The sequence below is a fragment of the Sesamum indicum genome, linkage group LG4 (assembly GCF_000512975.1).
Source record: "Sesamum indicum cultivar Zhongzhi No. 13 linkage group LG4, S_indicum_v1.0, whole genome shotgun sequence".
In the NCBI taxonomy this organism is placed as follows: domain Eukaryota; kingdom Viridiplantae; phylum Streptophyta; class Magnoliopsida; order Lamiales; family Pedaliaceae; genus Sesamum; species Sesamum indicum.
Genome location: NC_026148.1, coordinates 8,361,617 through 8,379,272, shown reverse-complemented (window position 1 = coordinate 8,379,272; position 17,656 = coordinate 8,361,617). Strand labels below are relative to the sequence as shown.

The 17,656-nt window shown below is 44.9% G+C and overlaps 2 protein-coding genes across 2 annotated transcripts; one reads left to right on the top strand and one right to left on the bottom strand.

The window, feature by feature from the left end:
• On the top strand, positions 9,724–12,464 carry LOC105160232. The gene is made up of 3 exons (XM_011077517.2): positions 9,724–9,983; positions 11,105–11,307; positions 11,908–12,464. Exons 1-3 carry the CDS (start codon positions 9,888–9,890, stop codon positions 12,290–12,292), a joined length of 684 nt encoding a protein of 227 aa, XP_011075819.1. The 5' UTR covers positions 9,724–9,887; the 3' UTR covers positions 12,293–12,464.
• LOC105160231 (cell division cycle 20.2, cofactor of APC complex) lies at positions 12,596–15,758 on the bottom strand. The gene is made up of 6 exons (XM_011077516.2): positions 15,363–15,758; positions 14,412–14,687; positions 14,015–14,284; positions 13,342–13,923; positions 13,018–13,252; positions 12,596–12,931 (listed from the first exon to the last, which is right to left on the bottom strand). The coding sequence occupies exons 1-5, from the start codon at positions 15,462–15,464 to the stop codon at positions 13,112–13,114; spliced, it is 1,371 nt and encodes a 456-aa protein (XP_011075818.1). The 5' UTR covers positions 15,465–15,758; the 3' UTR covers positions 12,596–12,931; positions 13,018–13,111.

Here is a 17,656-nt window from a genome sequence, read left to right as displayed (position 1 = left end):
GAAGAAATGCTGCGGAAGAGGAGACGCCCAGGAAGGGAACAGGTGCCACCATCCAAATCACTCCGGATGAGTTGCAGAGAATGATAGAGGAGGCAAGCCGAAAAGCAATTGTGGAATACGAGAGGAGGACAGCGACCCCCCTGGTCAAGGAAACTGCTAGAAGGCAGTTATTTGAAAATGTGGAACCAATAAGAGAGTCGAGGGTGCAAGGGGAACAAGAGCATCGCAACAAGCGACCGGCGTCGTCCGATGCAGGTTCTAGCAGCCACGGACGCGCGAAAAGAAGGGAGCCGGTGATATCCAGGGCCGAAGTAGAAAGTGTGGGCAAACAGATACACAGCCTGAATAAGCAGATCGACGAGTTGAAGAAGCGAGGGGAGATCGTCTCGCAGAACAAAAATTCCCCTTTCTGTAACGACATCCTGATTCAGACAGTCCAGCCAGGGTTCAGGGTCCCCGACCTGAGGAGATATGATGGGATGAGAGACCCTCAGGAGCATGTGGCCGCCTTTGAAATGGTAATGAACCTTTACGGACAATCAGCCCCAATTATGGCAAAATTATTTGCGACCACACTCACGGGGAAAGCGCAAGAGTGGTTCACGAATCTGCCTCGAGGAAGCATTGAATCCTACGAGCAGCTCGTGCAAAAGTTCAACTTCCATTTTGCGAGCAAGAAGAAGCAGAAGAGGTCCGCCACACATCTCTTCAACATCCGACAGAGAGAGGATGAAACGTTGAAAAATTTCATGGGTCAGTTCAACAATGAGACTCTGGAGGTGCAAGAGTTAAGGATTGATATGCTCGTGAGCATCCTCATTCACGGACTCAGGAAGAGCTCTTTCGCATCCGCCCTCGCACGAGATCCGCCCTTCGATGTCGAGCAGTTGATGGCGCTGGCACAGAAATATATTGACGAAGAGGAGATGAACGCGATGAAAGACTCGGAACGAAGGGAGCGAGAGTACATCCCTAGGCGACCTAAAGAGGGCAGGGGAGGAGGAAACGAAAAGCCTAAAATAGAGAAATGGAAGGAACCCAAGTACGTGCCGAAGTACCACAATTACACTCCTTTAGCTATGTCTCGGGAGAAGGCCCTGATGATGGTAGAGAATGCTGATGTGCTGAAATGGCCAAGACATACGAGATACACCCCCTCCAAGAAAACTTCTAACAAATACTGTCGTTTCCACCGAGAGAGGGGGCACAATACAGAGGAGTGCTATCAGCTGAAGGATGAGATCGAAAGGCTTGTTAGACAGGGGCATTTTCGAGATCGCGTACCCCCAAATTGTAAGATTGCCGGGGAAGGAAGGAGGAGCAGGTCGAGAAGCCGTGATCGCGATAGGAACCCGGGCCCATCAAAAACCGACAGGGCCCCGACAGGCGGGAATAACGCACCCACCAAGGGCGTATACACGATTGCGGGAGGACCGACCGCGGGAGATTCGAGCCGAACACGAAAGAGATACGCTCGAACGGCCGGATCAGTTCGAGAAAAGAAATTCGTGCTGAAAGTAGAGGACGAAGAGGCCATCTCATTCAACAGCTCGGACAGATTGGAGGAGGGTGGAGAACAGAACGACCCCATGGTCGTCAAGCTAGATATTGCGAACTTCACCGTTCACAAAGTGTTGATTGATAGTGGGAGCTCAGCGGACATCATCTTCAAAAATGTGGTAGATCGGATGGGGCTGGAGAACGCGAGGCTCGAACCCGTAAAGACCCCGTTAGTCGGCTTTGGGGGAAGCAAAGTGGCCTCGCTAGGGACGATTGAGCTGCCAGTGTCTATGGGAGAGGAGCCAAAAAGAAAAACTTTGATGGTCAAATTCTTGGTGGTAGATACTCCTTTCACATACAATGTCATACTGGGTCGGCCGGGACTGAACTCATTCCGGGCGGTCATCTCCACGTACCATATGAAGATGAAATTCCCCACTGAATATGGAATCGGGGAAGTGTCATGCGACCAAAAGGAGGCTCGGAAATGCTACAACTTGTCAATAAAAGGAGAGCCAAGGTCGAAAAAGCAGAAAGTCAGGGAGGACGCGGAGCCCCGACCGTACGAAGCCGAACACTTGAAGCCCAGTGAGGAATACAAGGCTATACAGCTCGCAACAGAGGATCCCAGCAAAACGACCCGGATAGGGTCCAGCATGAACGAGGGAGAGATGGCCATGATTGAATTCCTGCGGAAGAACGCGGACATGTTCGCATGGAGTCCATCGGATTTCACCGGGATTGACCCGGAGGTCATTGTACACCGATTGAATGTAGACCCGATGGCTCGACCTGTGCAGCAAAGGAAGAGGACTTTTAGTAGCGACAACAACGAAGCTATCAGGCAAGAGGTCGAAAAGCTGCTGAAAGCCGGATATGTATCAGAAGTCCAATACACGAATTGGCTTTCTAATGTAGTACTGGTCCCGAAATCTTCAGGAAAATGGCGAATGTGTGTAGATTTCACGGACCTGAACAAGGCCTGCCCGAAAGACCCGTACCCGCTACCTCGGATCGATAACATGGTGGATTCGACCGCGGGATTCGAACTCTTCTCGATGATGGATGCATACCAAGGATATCACCAGATCCAAATGGCTGAGGAGGATAGAGACAAAACTTCCTTCGTCACAGATAAGGGGATTTATTGCTACAACATGATGCCGTTCGGACTGAAGAACGCGGATGCGACCTACCAACGATTGGTTAATAAGATGTTCGGCGATCTGCTCGAAAAAACCATGGAGGTATATGTCGATGACATGCTGGTCAAGAGTAAGAGATCGCAGGACCACATCAAAGATCTCTCTCAGGCGTTCAGCATAATGAGGTCGCATGCAATGAAGCTCAACCCTGACAAGTGTACTTTCGGTGTGACCGGGGGAAAGTTTCTAGGGTATATGATCAGTGAACGAGGAATAGAGGCGAACCCAGAAAAGATCCAAGCCATTATGGGCCTGAGATCGCCGAGTTCAATCAAGGAGATGCAGAAGCTTACGGGAAAGATCGCATCTTTAAGCAGGTTCATATCGCGATCGGCAGACAGAGGCTTACCATTTTTCAAAGCCTTGAGGAAACCCAAGAGTTTCGCGTGGACTCCAGAATGCGAGCAGGCTTTGCAGGAACTAAAGGAGTATCTCACCAAGCCTCCGCTGCTTGCAAATCCTAAAGAAGGGGAAACATTATTTTTGTATCTTGGAGTGTCTAAGAACGCGGTCAGCTCCGTGTTGGTAAGAGAGAAAGCTAACAGCCAAAATCCAGTCTACTATGTCAGTAAAATGCTCCAGGGGGCGGAATCGCGATATTCAAAGATGGAAAAACTCGCCCTTGCATTAGTGGTGACTGCCCGAAAACTACGACCATATTTTCAGTCGCACAAGGTGGTGGTGCTGACGAACCACCCCCTTAAGCATGTGATGTCGCGGCCCGGAAGCCTCCGGAAGATTAATCAAGTGGGCGGTCGAATTGGGGCAGCATGATATTGAGTACCAACCCAGGACAGCCCAGAAGGCACAGGTGCTCGCCGATTTTATCACAGAGTTGTCCGACGACCCGAAGGAACCCGAAGCCTCCGATCACGCCTATTCAAAATGGATGTTGCATGTTGATGGGTCTTCTAACGCGAACAACGGATGAGCAGGCGTACTGATCCAAGGACCCAAGGGAGTCGAGATAGAAGTCGCAGCTCGCCTATCATTCCCGGTGACAAATAACGAGGCAGAATATGAGGCGCTGGTTTTGGGATTAGAGCTCGCATATGAGGCAGGCGCTCGAGATCTGGAAGTTTTTACCGACTCGCAGTTGATTGCTATGCAGATCGAAGGAGCGTACGAGACGAGAGAGAGAACGATGACACAGTATAAAGAGACTGTGCATCGATTGATGGGAAAATTCAGTAGATGCTCCATCCTGCAAGTTCCCCGAATAGAGAACGACAAAGCGGACGCCCTGTCAAAGTTTGGAGCTGCGATGGATGGAATTCGAGATCGCAAAATCACAGCCTTAATCCGCGAGCAGTCGGCCCTCGCGAGTAGAACAGAAGTCCAGGTCGTCTCAGAGGCAGGATCGTGGATGAACGAAATCGTAAGGTATCTCGAGGAGGGTACCCTGCCTAGCGATCCCATAGCGGCAAAAAGAGTCAAATTTCGAGCCGCTCGATTCACGTTGTTAGAGGATCAGCTATACAAAAGGACGGTGGACGGCCCTCTCTTGAAATGCTTGGATGAAGAGAGAGCCATGTACGTGATGCGCGAAATACATGAAGGAAGCTGTGGCAATCATTCAGGGGCGAGATCGCTAGCTCAGAAAGTGATGCGACAGGGGTATTTTTGGCCCACCCTATTCGAAGACTCAAAGAACTTGGTGAGGAAATGTGAAAGCTGCCAGAAGTATGCTTCCTTAATACATCAGCCCGCGACCCCAATGGAACCGATCAAGATAGCATGCCCGTTCGACCAGTGGGGAATCAACATCGTAGGACCCTTTCCACCCGCGCAAGCTCAGAAGAAGTTCATCATTGTGGCGGTCGAATATTTCTCCAAGTGGGTCGAAGCGGAAGCGGTAGCCAAAATATCTGAGAATGAAGTTATCAACTTCATTTGGAAGAACATCATATGCAGATTTGGTATACCCCGGATACTAATATCTGATAACGACACGTAGTTCTAGGGCAGGAAGATCACGGAATGGTGCAAGGAGCTAAAGATCGCACAGCACTTCATGGCAGTTGCGAACCCTCAGGCGAACAGACAGTCCGAGGTGACGAACCGGACGATCTTGCAACACTTGAAGACGCGCCTCGAGAGCAAGGGATCGTGGGTTGACGAACTGCCCGGGGTCCTGTGGGCTTACCGCACAACACCACGAACCGCCACAGGCGAGACCCCTTTCTGCCTAGTGTATGGGACCGAAGCCATCATTCCAGCTGAAATCGGGGAGGAATCGCAAAGAGTCATGCAGTACGAACCCGAGACGAATCGAACCAAACGAAGCTTTGACCTCACCATTATCGAAGAGAAGAGGGAGGCTGCATATGCCCGAATTTTACATCACAAGGGCCTAATGATGAAGAGCCACAATCGCAGAATTCGATCCCGCCAGTTGTAGGTGGGAGACCTCGTGCTGAAGAAAGTGGAGGCGTCAAAACATGTGGGAAAGCTGGAGCCGCTATGGGAGGGCCCCTACAAGGTGGTCGAGATCAGAAAGAAGGGCACATATAGATTGCAAGACATGCAGGGTCGCGATTTACCACGCCCTTGGAACATACAGAATTTGAAGAAGTTCTATGCTTGAAACAAGGAGCCTGTGAAAGGCCATCAACCGAGAGATCGAACAAGGAGCCTGTGAAAGACCATCAACCGAGAGATCGAACAAGGAGCCTGTGAAAGGCCATCAACCGAGGGATCGAACAAGGAGCCTGCGAAAGGCCATCAACTGGGGATCAAACAAGGAGCCTGTGAAAGGCCATCAAACGAACAGGTTGTATGCGAAGACTTCTAGCAGATTACCAATTGTATATTTCCAAGGTTAGGAAGGTTGTGTCCATGCTAAACATTGCGTTATTAAGCATTTGTACCCACTGTAATTTACCTAACGAGATTTATCAAATTTTCTTTGTTTCGTGCTTATATTCATGCGTACATCTTTACTATTATTCCCTACTTAAATCGTCCAAGAAAAACGCGAACTGAAAAAGACGCGTCCAATATGCGATCTGAAAAAGACGCACTCAAGAAAAACGCGAACTGAAAAAGACGCACTCAAGAAAAACGCGAACTGAAAAAGACGCGTCCAAAATGCAATCTGAAAAAGACGCACTCAAGAAAAACGCGAACTGAAAAAGACGCGTCCAAAATGCGATCTGAGAAAGACGCACTCAAGAAAAACGCGAACTGAAAAAGACGCGTCCAATATGCGATCTGAAAAAGACGCACTCAAGAAAAACGCGAACTGAAAAAGACGCGTCCAATATATGAACTGGAAAAGACGCATTAAAATCACACGCGAGCTGAAAAAGACGTATCCTGGACATATGTTCCAAGAAAGATGCAATGCGCAAATATAGCAAAATACGCGAGCTAACGAAAGTTCTTTTCTCATTTAACAAAATGTCATATACAGGGGTCATCAAAAATCCCACCCCGCCATCCTGTTTACAAAAAATGATGTTCTAAGAATCTCTAGGATTTACATTTTGATCAGTCAGCTCAAATCCTACCACAAAAATAGAAGAATCGGGATTGTTCAGGCATCAGCTTACGCCTCTAGCTCGTCCATTAGGACCATAAACTCGTCATCTTTCAGCTCAGGATCCGGAGGAAGAGGTTGGAGGTCGCCGTCAAGCGAGATGTCAAGTTTGCTGCGGTCAAAAGTCTCATGAAAGCCACCGAGCTTTTCGACTTGAGATAGGCAGGTCTCATAGCCCTTGGTGAATGAGTCCGCAGACTTGATCTCAAGAGCGGTCGTGAAGGTGTCGGTCTTCAAAAAATCACGAACCGCGGACATCCGGGAACTGGCCAAGGCTCGCTGATGTTCTTCAACCGGAATGCGACCGGCTTGGCCTTCCTCCATCGCACGCTTGTGGCCCTCCACGAGGCCGACCTCACGCCCGGTATCGAACGCCTCTTTCTTAGCCTCCGCCAGGGCCACCTCCTGTTCAGAACGGAGAATCTCCCTCTCTTTCTTGGCAACATCGAGCTCGGTTCGCAGCTTTTGCACCTCATCTCCCAAGGCCAGCAGATTATCCTCCTGCTTGCGTTCCGTCTCATCTCGCTCGGCCAGTTGAGACCTAAGATCCTGCACCTTCTGATCAGTCTGAATATAACTCCTCCGGTAGTGGGTGCATTTGAGGCTCAAGCTTCGGAGAAAGGTCGTGGCCTGCAAAATCGAATGCAATGAATGATAAAAAAGAAGGGAGATCGAAGGAAGCCAGCTGATGGAATACCTGGACCATGGAGTGAGCTGCGAACTCCTCAAGCCGAATGGGGCTATTCGTCACAAGCGCCCCTTGATCGCGAACGGAGACGAATGAGTTGTAGACTGCGAAAGTATCGCCTCCGGCTTCGCCATACAGCGACGAGCTCGACATGTCCTGCCATTCGGGAGGTGGCACGTTGCCTCGAAGAGCTGCCCGGCTATCCTCCCAACATGTGGCCAGCTGTGCCACCCTCAAGAATTTGTCCCGATCTTCCTCTACACTAGTCTTGTCTGCGGCTTCTTTAGCCATCCTGCTTAGCACGCTCGGGCTATGCGATTTGGAAGGAGGAGGGTGAGAGGCCTCAGCGAGCTCCTTCCCCTTGCCCTTATCGCTAGGCCCTAACTTGGACTTGGGCCCATGACCCTTCTTCGGTGAGGATCGCTTCCTTTTCTTAGATCGCTCCTCGAGTGGAGGACATTGGCTTCCTTGATCGGCCCCATGATCACCACTGGCCTCGTCTAGACCCAGTTCTAACTCCGAAGAGTTGTAGCCAAGATGACCACCATGGGCGGAAGGCGTATCCTCACTATCAATTGCAATGGGCTGTTGTCCGTCGGGAGTCGCGACCGCGAGCGCTTTTGAAGGAACCGAGGGAGGTGGGATCGAAGATAAATCTGGAGCACCAGCAGCCGCCTTGCCCTTCCCCTTCGGATCTGAAGAACTCGCGATCTCACCCCCCCCCTTCCTTGATTTGTTCTGGGCCGCGATCCTTCGCATAGCAGTGCGCGTGCTCATGATTATACTATCTGCAAACAGTGAGAGGTTAGCATATGCGAGCACTACAGCGATGAAAGCAAGCGAGACCAAAAGAAGAAAATCACCTAAGGACTCTTCGATGTGAAGGGACGCTGGAGAGAGCCCAGATAATTGCAAAACTTTCTCAGTGAGAAGCTTCTTGGGATCATACTTATAAGATGTTAGACTCCTTACCAACCCCCCACCACTGATTTTTGGAAGGGGTTTATACTTAGTCCACTCGTTCTTAAAAGGCCAGACACCACTAGGAGATCGAATGAAAATGTAGCAATCTAACCAAGCTCCTATATTCGACTTCAGGGCGCTCAAATACCCGCAATCGGGCTTGGCCGAAAGATAGAAAAAACCTCGACTACCAGACCTCTTCGAAGTGGTGAAGGAATACAAACTCCAAAATTGTCAAAATTGGGATCCAAACCTACAAATTGCATCATTACAATGAAAAGGACAATATGGGTGATAGAATTTGGGGAGAGCTGCATAGGGCATAACCCCAACTTATTCAAAATCGCGGCCACTGGAGGAGCCAGAGGAAATCGCAGCCCGGGATCGAGGTGCTTGATAGAAAAAGCAGTAAACCCCTCGGGAGGACGATGCATGCGATCGAAGGTAGCAGGGATGAGAACATCAAAATCGGAGGGGATGTGGTATTTTTCCCTAATCTTATTGACAGGCACCCTAACTTTGCTAACCACAGCCTCCCAAAGGTTTTTGGTGAGTCGATCCTGAAACTTGGCAAGGACCGAGGGCGCAGTCTGTTCATCCTTAAGTTTAGTGATAGGAAACTTCTTGTTCCTCTTGGGAGAGGTAGAATACGACCCATGTGAAGACCTAGATACCGACCTAGACCCAGACCCTGAGGACGAACCAGAACCGGACTCAGAAGAGGACCCTGAAGCAGATTCAGAATGAGATGAAGAAGACTCTGAACCAGATCGTGGCTTAGAGCCAGATCGCGACTTAGAATTCGAGCTAGAGCTGGAAGGCATCGTACCTTAAAGCAGGATGACTCTGGAAGCCGCAGATCGAATACGAACTTGTGGTTGTGAGCCTTGGTCGCTAGAAGTCTTTGCGTGAGGTGAGCCGAGAGTTCAAATGATGGGGTATTTATAGGAGGTCCACTCTGGAACAACGCGCCGAAGGTCAACCGACAGGATCACGCCACGTGTCCACAGAGACTGCCGATCGATGGACGCGACGGTTCGACTTCCTCAAAGGCAACGAACTTGCACTTTGAAAAAGTGGGGGAGTAATGATGGGTATACACATGTTACCCCTGCAGAAAAGACCAGATTAACCTTCATTAAGGGTATTTTAGTCATTACGCGATCAGGATCCGCGTGCTTTGTAGCGGGCGGGTCGCGGAGAACCCGACCCGGATCGCACAGACTGGCCAAAGACCCGGACAATGATAGTCGTTCGATCGGAACACACGCCGATAAGATACGGCCACGTGGCCCAGTACTTGACGTACAATTGTGTTCTATAAATAGACCCCGATACGCCATAAATGAGGTAACTGTTATGCATTAATTGAGATCTAACTTTGAGATCGCATACATTTCACTCGATCAACCTAACTTGAGCGTCGGAGGGTCATTGTCGGGGACGTGCCCGACGAGCTCACGGTTCGTGTTTTATTCCCAGGGGATCCAAAATCTGTTTCGGAAGAATTAATCGACCCGCAGGGAGATTGTCTTAGGAGCTCGAATAATTCGACCCGGATCAGATTTATTGTTAGTATGCATGAAAAATTTTCTTAAAAAATCCCAAGTTGGATCACAATAAATTATGTTGAAATTGGGAATAACACAAACACAACAAAAAAGCAAAAGAAAACAAATAAGTGTTGCTAGAAAAAGGAAAAAAGGTGTCTCAATTTTGCAATAATAATACATTTTCAATTCTGCCCTTAAAAAGAATATAAAAGAATAATGGAGAGAGAGAGAGAGAAGGTTCACTTGAAAAGCCACCTCACCTCACTCTCTCTCTCTCTCTCTACCTAAAATAAAATCTGAGTATGGAATAAGATTTAAATATAAATTGGAAATTTGATTTCTACTCAAACCAATTATTTCTCTTCCACTGTTTTTAGCACCGCTTGGGAGAGGGAGAGGGAGAGGGAGAGGGTGAGTTTTAGAGCCAAATAGTGGAAATGGAGAGAAAGGTGGTTATAGTGTGCTGTGTGGTGGGCTTTCTAGGTCTGCTTTCTGCTGTTACGGGCTTTGCTGCCGAGGCCAAGAGGATTAAGGTAATATTACTCTTTTTCTTGCTTCACAATCACACTCTCTTCTCTTTGTTTCTTCCTACATCTCTATTCACAATCACACTCTTTGTCCCGTTTAGCTTTGTTTTTTAACTCCTTTTCATGTTTCTAGTTTTTGTTTGTTTTCAAGACTATGTGTATCTCTACATTTCTGATTTTAGGTTACGCAATTAAATAATGCATATTAGCTCAATCAACTACTTGTTTGTTTAATTTCCTTAATCACTAATACCTTTCTGTCCTTGCATCATCTGAAACTCAACACTGACTGATAAATTATTCTTCTAATCTCAACTGCCCACCCGACTTAGTAGCAGACTAATTTTGCCTTGGAATTTGCCGATTTATGTAATGCCCTTGTAATCTCACTCTTTTGTGTTTATTATCATGTTTGCTACAATCTTGTGAATTGCCGGATGAGCCTTCATTGGGAATTTAACAAGAGGATGAGTAATTAGTTTCATTGAAAGAGCAGCATTGTGAGTCACCTTTCACTATTTCTTCTCAAGGGGTATGACTTCACGTGGACTTGGCATTTCATAATACAACTTTGTCACATTTTAATTCGCTAATCACATAATTCTCTGAGCTTCTCAGAGTCAATGCCATAAATGTAAACCACAGCACTGAAACACACACTATCATCACTGGAATATTCACTAACTACATCAACTGTGTCTCCATTTTCATTAACCATTTATCCAAATCTGGAATAGTTTAGCTTATCCACATGCTGCACTGCCAAGCATCCCAATGTCGATCATCATCTTTGCATTGTCTGCCTCTAGACAAAGAGTGTGAAGCTGTAGTCTCCACAGTATGTGAACGCCCAGTTTGCATTAATTCATTGTAAGTTAAATCTTGGAAAATTTCCCAACAAGGAGAATAAACTTATGTTGTCTCTGAGAATTGATTTTTCAAATCTTGTACATATGCTACTAGTAGGTGACCTGTTAAAATTATACCTCTGGCAAACACAAGGTTCTATTACTTACGAAACTTTGTCTTCTATCATTCTACAAACCGGAGTAGTAACTTGTAAGTACCGGCTATTATTATGATAAACACTTTGAGATAGCAGTTATTTGGTCCTTGTTATTATGCAGGGAGACCAGGTCCAATTCCCGTCTCCTTCTGAATGCATATATCCAAGAAGTCCTGCTTTGGGCCTTGGATTAACTGCAGCTGTAGCACTCATGATTGCTCAAATGATCATCAATGTTGCAACTGGCTGTGTCTGTTGCAGAAAAGGCCCACATCAGACAAACTCTAATTGGACTCTGGCACTTGTTTGCTTTATCGTTTCCTGGTAATCTAATCGTTAATTTTGTTCTTGTCTATTGCTTTTGTAACTTCAAACAATTTTTTACATCAGCCCAGATGATTATAGATGGATAGGTGAAGCATATTTGATTTTGCTTTCAAGTTAACCTGTAGGCCTGTTCTACTCCTGAAATTACATGGAACAAGTAATAGCTTGTTACATCTGTATTTGTTCATTTTGGATAATAGAAAGATAAAACAAGGTGGTAACCATAACTTTCACTGGAGAATTGATAAACACTTGCACTCTACATTAGAAAATACATTTTGTTATGGTATCTCTAGTATTCCACCCTCGAGAAATGTCATCTGTTGTTCCATCACCATGATTATATCCATCTATAATTTTCAATTGACAATCAGTCATGAGAATAAATATTCAGGACCAATGTTTCTTACTTATGCTCGCTATGCACTGTGCTATGCGCTGTGAAACAATCAACAGTGAGATTTAGTATAAAAGTTATGCTTTATATTGCCGCTGTTAACATGCTTGTTTGTTCCTAACTTAAGGAGTTATTTTTGTTATGTTCTCTCCCATTTCGTGTTTCTAAGTGAAAGTTCTTTGTACTGCCATAATATGCAGGTTTACATTTGTCATAGCATTCCTTCTCTTGCTAACGGGCGCAGCTCTGAATGATCAACATGGTGAAGAGAACTTGTACTTTGGCAATTACTACTGCTATGTTGTAAAACCAGGTGTTTTTGCTGGAGCTGCCGTCCTGTCACTTGCCAGTGTCATTCTTGGGATCATCTATTATGTCACCTTGACTCAGGAAAAGGCTGCCTCTGTTCCTCAAAGTGGAATTGCTATGGGACATCCTCATTTTCCTCCACAGTATATGCAGTCCCGACCTCAATTTCCTCCTCCACAAAATGTGCAGTCCCAACCACAAATTTCCCCCCCACAGAATGCGCAGGGTCCTGTCTTTGTGCACGAAGACACTTACATGAGGCGGCAGTTCACATAGCCGCTATTTTGACAAGGGGAATTGGGAGTTCAATAGTATTAGACGATTCTAATAGGGAGAAGAGGGGTTGTGTGAATTTGATGGAATGAGAAGAGCTGTTGTTATCTTCTGTCAACTGTAATACAAGTACTTCTATTGTCTGAGATTGTCTCAGTTTTTCCTATATTTCATATTTCCCTTCTTCTCAGAATCATCTAATTCCAGGTTAAGTTTGGATACTTTGGAGTTCCACATACGATTCCATCAGAAACCAGAGAACTAAAATAAACAACTGAAATATGTGTCTTGAGAAACTTTATTTAATTTGGTAGACTTTCTTTTATTGAAGGAGATAAAACCCCTGTTTGCAAAATTCCACAGTTCGGAAATATCTTCTGACAAGGCAAACTGTGCTAGGCCGCACAGCAGGAAGCAAAATTGATATGATTTTAAGGTATCACCATAGGTGACTTGGCAGCAATATTAATTGCAAAGTAACCTGTCGACAAACAATGGTTTGGTCGTACAAATTTACAGTGTAAATATCGTCTATCCAGAAGCAATTTAAGAAGATGTCCAACTTTACATGAAGAGGACAAACTGAAAATAGTAATCATATAGCGTTGGTGGTGTTCGGCTATCCTTCTTCCGGACAACTTCCTGTTAGAGATGGAAATTTTAGAAAAAGAACTAGATGGAGAATCATCTTTAACTGAACATTACAGGATTAAACTTCTATATTGTACCTTGATTGCTTGAGGAATAGACAGTTATCGATGCATGGCAAGCAGTCCCCGAGGTCCTTCTCACTTTGGAATATACACACCAATCCATTGCCACTTATCTAATGCGATTCAAATGAGCAAATGGCTCTGCGCTCATTTTTGGCGCAGGCTTAGCCACTTCAGGTGTCCCAAAAACATTCCAGAATCGAAGAGTTTCATCCCCAGCTGCAGATGCAACCGTGCATCCATCTGGACTCTGGATTTCATTAACAAGATTAACCAAATAAGAAGTTGATAGAGATAACAGGCTGCGAGATAAAAATTTTCATGTGATATAATCAGTACCTGAGCCATAAAAAGAACTCTAGATGTATGACCAGTGAGTTCTGCTATCTTTACCATTGAAGGGTACTTCCAGAGAGTGAGCTGATTCTGAGTAAAACCGTGGGAGCTGAGCAGCTCACGCTCATTTTTGTTCCAAAGAAGAGCACACACCTGAGAGCCAGTGTCTACTGAGTTCAAGCACGCACCGGTGTGTGTGTTCCAGAACTTTATGCACCTGTCTCCGCCACCTCCACCAGAGGCCAATAAGTTGCCCTGGAAGGGACACCATGCAAGTGCTTTAACAGCAGCCGTATGGTCCTCAAGCCTGTGAAGCCACTGCGTCGGGGCATTTGATGAAGCCATGGATCTGTCCCATATGTGAAGGAGATTATCATTTCCACCACTGGCCAACTGCTGGCCCGAGGCTGCCCATTTAAGTCCACAGACTTCTTGTTGATGACCTCGATAAGTTTCAACAATGTGCGCCCTCACTCTAACATCATTGTTAATGATCTGACCATCCATTCCTCCTGTAGTCAAAATGTGATTGTTCCAGTCCAGAGCACTAACTCGTGATGTGTGGCCACCTCTCAAAGTCCTCAGCTGAAGAATAATAGAGTCGGTGTTGGTGAATTGAAAGAGCATATAAAGTTGTCGCAAACATACGAACATTAAAGGCACTAAGCCACTTTACCAGTCTATTAGCTGTGGTGTCCCATAGCTGGACCTCAGAGTTGTTCAGACCAACAGCAATATGCCTTCCATCAGGAGCCCATTTCACACTGGTTACTGGACCAATTTCTTCATCAATAGTAACAAGTTCTGAGGTAGTCCCGTCAGAAGCATCCCACAGATATACTGTGTTTCCAAGGGCAATTGAAAGTACATTGCTACTGCCCCAATCTAGTAAATTCAAATAGTAGTCATCCATAAGGTCCGGGGCATCTAATGTCCTCTCTGAAGTCTGCATAAATATATCCAATTTTGTCGGCCATTTCGTACATATTTCATGGACATTTAATCTAAATGTCCAATCATCACAGAACTTTATATTTCTTTTGTGAAAACTTCAAGGAAAAAAAGGCACCGACCTGGGGAATGTGTCGACGCGGTTTGGCTGGTTTGACTTGGTGAGCAGCCAATGAGAATTCATTAGGAATAGACTCCATGGGGGTTGGTGGCTTATTCTTGAAAGCTAGAATTCGAGTCCTGTTCATGTTGAAGGTCTCGGCAAGCTGCTTCCTGTACGCATCCCTGGATGGAGAAGAGCTCACAGCTGGATTTTCCTTACCTTTCTTACCTTCTGTAAGCATGTAATGTGCGTAGTCGAAGTCCATTGCTGATCTGTTAGGTATGAATCGATCCAACTGCATAGAAAACCATGAACCAAATATCATTTAAATGCACAAACCATTTCATTCTATTTAGATAAAAGGACTAACTAAGCAAAATGCTAGATTAGAAACTTAGAAAGAGGGAGAATCCTTTGAAACCCAGGAAACTGGCAAGCTAGTTATGTCATAATAAAACATATTTAATTAAGCAGATCATTTAAGAAATCTAAGCTAGAGAAACCATATTAAAAAACCAAGGAGCCAGTTTGAGGACTGAATTTGCTTATTCCCTTAGGCTACATGTGGGTACAAGGATTTAGATTTGATGAATAGGTTTATATTAAAGGAATTTCCATAGAATGACAAAAAAAACAGTTCAAAATAAGAACCGATAGATTTGAATTCTTTTGTCATATTGAGTTATCCAAACAAAACCAAAAGATTTGTTATTACAGATTTGAAATCCCTATCTCTAAATGCATCAATTCAAATTGGAAGAGAATGGAGGTAGAAATTCAAATTCTAATTGAAAACACTACTTCTCGCTTGACTGATCCCAATACCAAAATCTAACCTTATCCTATGTGCATATAAACATTCACAAATTATTGAAAACTTGCAGTGAATTAAGAAAACTCTCAAACCCTGATAAAAGATATAAGTACATTAGTAATGGACCTCGACACTTGCAATTATATAATAACATACGTTTTCCCGTGAATTCCTTCTTTGCAGAAGCTGTTCTTGAAGTGGACATCGGGACTGGGTCTTGTTCGAAGATGCAGATGAGTTTATAATTCCTGTTTCCATCACGTTAGCAAAAAAGAGAACAACACAAACACAAGCAAAGATAAAGTAATATACGTATGAGATATATGCTACTGTGTGATTGTGTGTGTTCGACGGAGAGTGAAAATAAAGCTCCCTGCAAAATAAAGAATCAGGTCAAAGAAACAACTGAAGATTGAATTAAATTGAACTAAACAAACAATTCAAACGAGTAATTAAAATGACGAAATGCGAGAGCAAGAATTAGAGAGCGAGAGAGAGAAGAGATGAGATGATTGTATGTTGATTTATGGAGAGCAGTTGAATTAAGGGGTATATATATATATACGCGATTAGGGTTTTCGGCCAATTGTGTGTGAACGTGGATTTTAACGGCTATATTCTGAAGAGAGCCGTTGAGATTTGGTTGACGAATTCACCCTGCAGCTGCTGCGGCAAACCTCTGTCAACAATAGGGTTATTTTGGTAAAACTGGAAAGAGAAATCTTGACCTTGGCCTTAACGAATAAACAGCTGAGAGGAATTTTTGAAATTTGGCTAAACGAGTATTTGCCTTTCCTCTCTCAATTTAAGAAGCATTCAATTTTGAGATTGGTAAAAAATTCCATATTCTCAATTGATTGGAAATCAACAAAATTTAAACAAATACCCCTTAATACGTGTCGTGATTCAGAGCGAAAATGCGACTTTACAAAGTAGCCGCCCGATAAAAGGAAGGAACGAGAGCCGTCAGATCGAGGGCGCCAAAGAGATTGGGGCAAATTTTAAATCGGAAGCTCATTGCGACGTCGTTTTATCACAATTAGGGCGCAATGCGAGGGCAGAGGAAATTGGGGATTTTGGGGAGGTTAACTGTTCCCGATTTGCACCATCAACCGACACGTGGACGGCGGAAAAAGGGTGAGCTGTTATGCAGTGGCTGTCGTCTCCATTTTGGGAAGCTTCAGGCGTGCCAAGATGAAGAACCAATTGAAGCTAGTAGAGGACAACACAGAAGGCGTGCCAAGATGAAGAACCAATTGAAGCTAGTAGAGGACAACACAGACTTGCAGTCTGCTTAAGTTTTTAATGCAATTTCAGCTTTTTCTTCCTTACACTTTTGTCTGTATGTTGGAATTTGATTGTAAAGAGGAAAACCGATTGTAAGGGAGACTTATGTTTTTATCATTTTAATAAAATATCTGTTCTTCTCATCCACTTTTCTCTCTAATTCTCCTCATCTCCATTCTGAGTTTCTTACATTTTTCGGTGAACAAATTACAACTGTGACATTTGGCCTCAGAGCCAGACTTTCCTTGGATCTTAAGGAGCTACAGTATTAAAAGAAATGGCTGATGGAACACGTCTAAAAGAACTACAAGAAGCTAAAAAAAAATCAGATCTTATGTTCTTGGATGAAAGTGCAAAGAGAGAGGCTAGTGTTGATGAACTCCATGGGAGGATGGATCAAATGCTAGAAGTGCAAGAAGGTCTCCAAGCCTCCATGCTCAATCTGGAGCATAACATGACTAGTTTGCAGCAACAACTACAAAGCATGGCTGATCAGATGCAACAGTACAACAGAAATAAGTCAATACTGGGGGAAGGGCTAACAGCCACGGTGGAAAGGGGATCCAACTTCAGGGCTACACCATACAATGTCCTCAGGGAGGAAGGAGGAAGCAGTTCCAGGAATGAAACTAGTGGGAACCAAAATTCTAGGACATACAATGTTCTGAACAGGCTGGAGTTTCCTCATTTTGATGAGGAAAATGCAAGAGGATGGGTGAGGAGATGTTCTAGATATTTCCAGCTCATACCAATACCTGATGACCAAAGAGTGTCTATGGCTTCCATCTACATGCAAGGCAAAGCTGAACTGTGGTACCAAGGATATGTAACAAAGAAGGAGTTCAGGTCATGGGAGGAATTTGTAGCCAATGTTTTGGGAAGATTTGAAGCCCTTAACAATGTTAAGGTGACAATCGAGTTCAATAGGTTGCATCATGAGACCACTGTGGATGCTTACCTTGAGAGATTTGAGGAGTTGAAAAATCAGATGCTCATCTTTAACAGAGGTCTAGATGAGGACTTTTTCATGATGAAATTTATTAGTGGTCTTAAGGATGAGGTGAAGTTGTATGTGACCAACTGTGAACCTACCTCATTAAACCAAGCCATTAACCTTGCTAGAAACCAAGAGCAAACAGTCAATGCCATACTTAAAAGAGCTC

Coding starts and splice junctions, on each gene's coding strand:
- LOC105160232 (XM_011077517.2), top strand. CDS start 9,888: ATGGAGAGAAAGGTGGTTATAGTGTGCTGTGTGGTGGGCTTTCTAGGT. Junction 9,984..11,104: donor CCGAGGCCAAGAGGATTAAG/GTAATATTACTC, acceptor GTTATTATGCAG/GGAGACCAGGTCCAATTCCC. Junction 11,308..11,907: donor GTTTGCTTTATCGTTTCCTG/GTAATCTAATCG, acceptor CATAATATGCAG/GTTTACATTTGTCATAGCAT.
- LOC105160231 (XM_011077516.2), bottom strand. CDS start 15,464: ATGGAAACAGGAATTATAAACTCATCTGCATCTTCGAACAAGACCCAG. Junction 14,688..15,362: donor GAAGGAATTCACGGGAAAAC/GTATGTTATTAT, acceptor TTTTCTATGCAG/TTGGATCGATTCATACCTAA. Junction 13,924..14,014: donor ACACCACAGCTAATAGACTG/GTAAAGTGGCTT, acceptor ATTATTCTTCAG/CTGAGGACTTTGAGAGGTGG.